Source organism: Heterodontus francisci, chromosome 22, assembly GCF_036365525.1.
Source record: "Heterodontus francisci isolate sHetFra1 chromosome 22, sHetFra1.hap1, whole genome shotgun sequence".
Classification (NCBI taxonomy): domain Eukaryota; kingdom Metazoa; phylum Chordata; class Chondrichthyes; order Heterodontiformes; family Heterodontidae; genus Heterodontus; species Heterodontus francisci.
This window is the reverse complement of record NC_090392.1, coordinates 36,073,153-36,080,038: the sequence shown is the minus strand read 5'-3', so window position 1 is coordinate 36,080,038 and position 6,886 is coordinate 36,073,153. Positions and strand designations below refer to the sequence as shown.

The 6,886-nt window shown below is 45.4% G+C and overlaps 1 protein-coding gene across 1 annotated transcript; it reads left to right on the top strand.

Annotated features, from left to right (window-relative positions):
* Positions 1-5,460: 5,460 nt before the first annotated feature.
* On the top strand, positions 5,461-6,513 carry LOC137381311 (zinc finger protein 436-like; the record flags this gene model as incomplete). Its single annotated transcript, XM_068053688.1, has 1 exon — positions 5,461-6,513. A coding segment is annotated over one exon (876 nt), but the record flags the coding sequence as incomplete, so codon positions are not given.
* Between the last annotated feature and the right edge of the window lie 373 nt (positions 6,514-6,886).

Below are 6,886 nucleotides of genomic sequence, written 5' to 3'. Positions count from 1 at the left end.
GGAAAGGCTGAGGGACTTGAGGTTGTTTTCGTTAGAGAGAAGGAGGAGGAGAGGTGACTTAATAGAGACATATAAGATAATCAGAGGGTTAGATAGGGTGGATAGTGAGAGTCTTTTTCCTCGGATGGTGATGGCAAACACGAGGGGACATAGCTTTAAGTTGAGGGGTGATAGATATAGGACAGATGTCAGAGGTAGTTTCTTTATTCAGACAGTAGTAGGGGTGTGGAACGCCCTGCCTGCAACAGTAGTAGACTCGCCAACTTTAAGGGCATTTAAGTGGTCATTGGATAGACATATGGATGAAAATGGAATAGTGTAGGTCAGATGGTTTCACAGGTCGGCGCAACATCGAGGGTCGAAGGGCCTGTACTGTGCTGTAATGTTCTAAAAAGCGAGCATTAATCCACTCTGGGGTCTGTAAACCAAGCATTAATCTACACCTGTACGCAGTAAACCCAGGCATTAATCCACATTTGGCCCAGTAATTCCAAGCATGAATCCACACCTGGGCCCTCTAAACCAGTGCATTAATCCATCCCTGGACCTTGTAAACCAAGGCATTAATCCACAACAGGGCCCTATAAATCCGAGCATTAATCCACCCCCGGGTTCTGTAAACCGAGCATTAATCTACTCCAGGGCCCACTACGCACGAACGTTAGTCCACCCCTGGGCCCTCTCAACCCGAGCACTGGTCCACCCCTGGGCCCTCTCAACCCGAGCACTGGTCCACCCCTGGGCCCTCTCAACCCGAGCACTGGTCCACCCCTGGGCGCTCTCAACCCGAGCACTGGTCCACCCCTGGGCGCTCTCAACCCGAGCACTGGTCCACCCCTGGGCGCTCTCAACCCGAGCACTGGTCCACCCCTGGGCGCTCTCAACCCGAGCACTGGTCCACCCCTGGGCGCTCTCAACCCGAGCACTGGTCCACCCCTGGGCGCTCTCAACCCGAACACTGGTCCACCCCTGGGCGCTCTCAACCCGAGCATTAGTCCACCCCTGGGCCCCCTCAACCTGAGCATTAGTCCACCCCAGGGTTTGTAATCCAAAGCAAAATCAAGATGAACTCAAAGATGTTTTAACAATACATTTTTTGTTTTTGCAACTGAAGGGCTGTTTCCAGCAGCATTCCGCAAGGCTCAGTACTGGGTCCCCTGCTTTTTGGATGCAAATGTAAGAGAAATGATCACGAAGTTTGCAGATGAGACAAAGATTGGCCATGTGATAGATAGCGAGGAGAATAGTTGTAGGCTGCAGGAAGGTGTTGATGGTCTGCTCAGATGGGCAGAAAAGTGGCAAATGGAATTCAACCTAGAGAAGTGTGAGGTGATGCATTTGGGGAGATCAAACAAGGCATAGGAATCTAAGATTAATGGGAAAATATTGAGAAGTGTAGAGGAAGTGAGGGACCTTGGAGTGAATGGTCAGAATGGAACAGACTTTTCAGCCCCACTAGTCTGTGCTGGTGGTTATAATCCACATTTATGCCTCCCTATCTATTTACCGCGTCCCACTCTGCGCCCCCCCCCCCATCTCATTCTCCCCATCAATATATTGAGCCTCCTCTTAAACACATCATTGCTATCTGCTTCAACCAGTCCATGTGGCATCGAGTTCCACATTCTCACCACTCTTGAGTAGAGACATTCCTCCTGAATTCTTTATTTGACCTGTTAATGTCTATCTTATGTTGCTGCCCCTTGTTCTGACTTGCTGATAATTTTAAAGACCTCTATCAGATCTCCTCCTAGTCTTCTCTTTTCCAGCCTGCTTAATCTTGCTGGATAGTAACACCCTCTCTGGTGATATCTTTGTAAATCTATAATGCATTTTCTTCAGCGCTTCAATTTTTTTTGAATATGGAGGCCAGAATTGCTCACATTCCTTCCAACTGAGGTTCTCCAGAAACTTAACAGTCCCCCTGTGCTATTGCATTGTATTCCTCTAGAAAAGAACATCAGCTGTTTCTTTACTGTCTCATCGACTTGTGTTGCTCATTTTAGTGATTTATGTGACTCTGTTCCCAGATCTCTTTGCTCCTCTGCCCTATTTAATTTCTTACATTCTAACCAATAACTGGCCTCCTCCCAAAATGACCCAGCTCATATTTCACCATATTGAATTTAATTTCCCATTTATCTGTCCAATCTGCCAGCCTGTTTATGTCTTCCTGGATGTCAGTGTAGTCCTCCACATTGTTACGACCAGGTGAGAAAGGTGTCTAGGGGTCTCTTTTAGCCTTCACCTGGTCTTAGTGTAACAGGATTTAATTTTTAAACACACTGTTTTGAGCTCTCCCCTTTGGTGAATCCTTGTTCACCACTTTCCAATTATAGGGCAAAGAAATGAGCACAAATAGGCTTTCTTAGGTTTAAAGAAGAAAAGTGAAATTTATTAAAATTTAAACTAAAAACTCTAATTCTGTTAACACACCGTTCCCATACTAGCATGCATGCGATACACACGTGCAAATAGGGACAAAAAAGAGCAGAAGAAAAATAAAGTGAAAAAGTTTGAGGCAATCTCTGAATGGGGTTTGTGACTGTGCTTCGAGCTTGCTGGAGAGTCCTTGATTGGAGGTAGTCTTTTTCGTTAGGGCCCAGTATTCATCTTAAACCTTATTCACTGTAGGAGACTTTTCTCTCTTGGGGTTCATGTATATTCAGTGGGTTTTCAGTTCCATGAGAAAGAGATGGGAGCAGGCAGGAGAGAGGTCTTTTCCAGTCCAGGAGCAAACAGCTTTTTGTCTTCAAACACTCTTTCTCCAATTAAAAAAAAACTCCCCTAGTTGGCCAGCAGGTGGTCACGTGACTGATTTGACCAGGTCTCTTCTGTGAATTGAGAGCATCTTAGCAGTCAACGTGGAATGCTAGCTTCTCCACCTTCAATGTGTGGTAATCAAAAGTCCATTATGGATTGAATTGAAGCAGGGAATGTCCCCTTTGTCCTTTCCAAGTACTGTCTGTTAGTATGCAAATATCTTTCCACTCAAGAGTCTGGTGGGTTTTTTTTAAAAAGCAAGTTCTTTCTTTACTCCAGTAACAGTTTAAAAATCAATGTTCATGTGGGGAAATTAATGTGCCTCATTCTTAGCAGGTGGGGGCCTGCATGACATTACTCGTTCTGCCACCCAATTTAGTGTCATCTGCAAATTGCAAAAACTTTCCTCTAATTCCTGAGTCCAAATGTGGGTAAAGAACAGAAGTTCCCTTGTACTTCGCACCATATTTGATGCCTTGGAAGCTCGGGTATCTGTATAGTTTATTTAATAATTTTATTCATTCTCTCTGCTGCACCAATTTCCATGGGATGACACGAAAATAATCATTCAATAATTGGAGCTGTCAATGCCAGAGTGTTTACCCAGGACTGCCTGTGGATCAGACAGTCCCCTATCCAAGACTACAGGAGCCCAGTGCACTGATGTGGGATCGGACTGCGCTCTGAGCATGCGCAGTGTGAGTGATGGATACGGACTGAGGTAAAACAGCCTAGAGGAGTCCATGAGCCATGGATATATTCAGTGTGGATCGTTACAGTCCCTGTATAATTACCTGAAAGGGCTGCTCCTCAACTTAGAGTCATAGAAATTTACAGCTCAGGAGGAGGCCTTTCAGTCCATCGTGTCTGCGCCAGTCGACAAGGAGCCATCCAGCTTAATCCCACTTTCCAGCTCTTGGTTCATAGCTTTGTAGAGTACATCACTTCAAGTGCATATCCAAGTACTTTTTAAATCTTATAGGGATTTCTGTCTCTACCACCCTCCCAGGTAGTGAGTTCTAGATCCTCACCATCCTCTGGGTGAAAACATTTCCCCTAAAATCCCCTCTAAACTTCCTACCTCTTACCCTAAATCTATGCCTCTGGGTTATAGGACCCTCAATGAAGGAGAATAGGGCCATCCTATCCATTCTATATAGACCCTCCTAATTTTATACACTTGAATTAGGTCTCCCCTCAGCCTCCTTTGTTCCAAAGAAAACAATTCTCACCTATCCAATCTTTCGTCATAATTAAAATTCTCCAGTCCAGGCAACATCCTCACAAATCTCCTCTGCACCCTCTTTAGTTCAATCAAATCTTTTCTGTAGTGCGGTGACCAGAACTGCATGTGCAGTACTCCAGCTGTGGCCTAACCAGCATTTTATACGGTTCCAGCACAACCTCCCAGCTCTTGTATTCTATGCCTCGGCTAATAAAGGCAAGTATCCCGTTTGCCTTCTTGACCACCTGCCCAGCCACCTTCAGGGACCTGTGGACATACACTCAAGATCCTTTATACTTCTCAGTATCCTACCATTTATTGTGTATTCCTTTTCCTGTCCCTAGATGCGTTACCTCACACACTTCTCCAGATTGAATTCCATTTGCCACTGCTCTGCCCACCTGACTAATCCATTGATATCTTCCTGCAGTCTACAGCTTTCTTCTTCATTATCAGCCACATGCTCAATTTTTGTATCATCTACAAACTTCTTAATCATACCCCCTACATTCAAGTCCAAATCTTTGATGTATACCACAAAAAGCAAGGGACCTAGTACTGAGCCCTGTGGAATCCCATTGGAAACAGCCTTCCAGTCACAAAAACGTCCATCGGCCATTATCCTTTGCTTCCTGCCTCTGAGCCAATTTTGGTTCCAACTTGCCACTTTGCCTTGGATCCCATGGAATTTTATTGTCGTGACCAGTCTGCGATGTGGTTGCACTTTAGTTGGTTACAGTTTAGCCCCACTCTCCTAATCTTTGGTCGCTCAGTGTGGAGGGGTGGGGGTGGTAAGTCGAAGAATCTTCTTCTGGACCTGCTCTTGGGCCTAGTTAAAACAGCAATGTGTAGGTCCAGGATGTGCAGGGACCATGTTGCGGATGGTGTCACTCTGGCTGCCAACCTCTTTTTCCGTCCATGCCGTGTGAGATCTTCTGCGACCAGTGGCTCTTCAGAGTACAGAGTGTCTGATAGACAGTGATAACAACATTTGGGTTTAGTTGGGAAGGTTCCCTTTGCTTTTATTATGAGTTTGTTGCTTATTTTGGCTTTTTGTTTGAATGGACCACGTTTGGGGGAACAAGAGAGCAAAGAATGTTCCATAGAAACTAGAATTGTCTGTTCTGAATTTCTACCCTGTACTGACAGTGATGGCTTTTGTGAACTGCTTTTACAGAATATTAGAAGGAAAGGATTTGCAGACGGGAAACTCAAGTTAAATATCACATCAAGATCTAACTCGGTTCATCAGGACCTGAATATCATCCACCTTTGAATGTGGAAGGAGAAATGTTTGTCTGTTCTGTCTGCGGAAAAAGATTTCAAACGTCAGTGTGACTGGAAAAGCACTGAGACACACACACACCCGAGTGAGAGTGTTCCAGTTACACAGCCTGAAACAACGGACCACCATTCGTAGCGGGGAGAAACTGTACATGGGTTGTGTGTCTGGACGAGGCTTCAACTGATTGTCCAACCTGGAGAGACACAAGGACACCCGCACCACGGAGAAACCGTGGAAATGTGGGGACTGTGGGAAGGGATTCAATTACCCATCCCTACTGGAAATTCATCAGCGCACTCACACTGGGGAGAGGCTATTCTCCTGCTCCGAGTGTGGGAAGGGATTCACTTTGTCATCCTATCTCCTGAGACACCAACTTGTTCATTCTGATGAGAGATGTTTTGTATGCTCTGAATGTGAGAAGAGCTTTAAAAGCAAAAGTGAACTGCTGACACACCAACGCACTCACACTGGGGAGAGGCCGTTCACCTGCTCTGTGTGTGGGAAGGGATTCACTACCTCATCCCACCTGCTGAGACACAAGCGATTTCACACTGGGGAAAGGCCATACGTCTGCTCCGAGTGTGGGAAAGGATTTACTCAGTCATCCCACCTCCTGAGACACCAACTTCTTCACTCGGATAAGAGATGTTTTGTATGTTGTGAATGTGACGAGAGCTTTAAACGCAAAGATGAGCTGCTGACACACCAGCGTATTCACACTGGGGAGAGGCCGTATACATGCTCCGACTGTGGGAAGGGATTCATTCTGTCATCCGATCTCTTGAGACACCAACTTGTTCACACTGATGAGAGATGCTTTGTATGTTCTGACTGTAAGAAGAGCTTTAAAAGCAAAAATGATCTGATGAAACACCAACGAATTCACACTGGGGAGAGGCCGTTCACCTGCTCTGACTGTGGGAAAGGATTCACTCGGTCATTCAACCTGTTGACACATAAGCGAGTTCACACTGGGGAGAGGCCGTTCACCTGCTGTGTGTGTGGCAAGGGATTCACTCAGTCATCCCACCTGTTGACACACCAGCGAGTTCACAAGTGACTGCGGGGGTTGGATTCTGTTGTTATTGCTGCTGTTAATTACATCCAGGACAACCATGTTCATTCTGACAGTTGAGGTTTATTTCAGTTGATAATCCCTGTAACTGGGCTGAAGTTTAATATTCCGATACATATCAAATAAATCAGTTTTAGAAGGGTCACTGACCCAAAACGTTAACTCTGCTTCTCTTTCCACAGATGCTGCCAGACCTACTGAGTGATTCCAGCATTTCTTGTTTTTGTTTTCTATCATACACACTCTGTTCCAGTCCTTGATTTCTCGAAGATAAGATGAGACTGTTCTGTTACTGACTGTTCCATTTTTGGACCTTTTCTCCTTTGTTAATGAAAGTCCTGTCTTTGTATAGTGCTTTTCATGACTTCAGGATAGTGTTTTACAGCTAATTAAGTTCTTTTGATGTGCACTTAGTGCTGTTGGCAGCTGTGACTCAGTGGGTAGCACTCTCACCTCTGAGTCAGAAGGTTGTGGGTTCAAGTTTTCTCCAGGACCTGAGGGCAAAAATGGAGGCTGACACTCTAGTGCAATAATG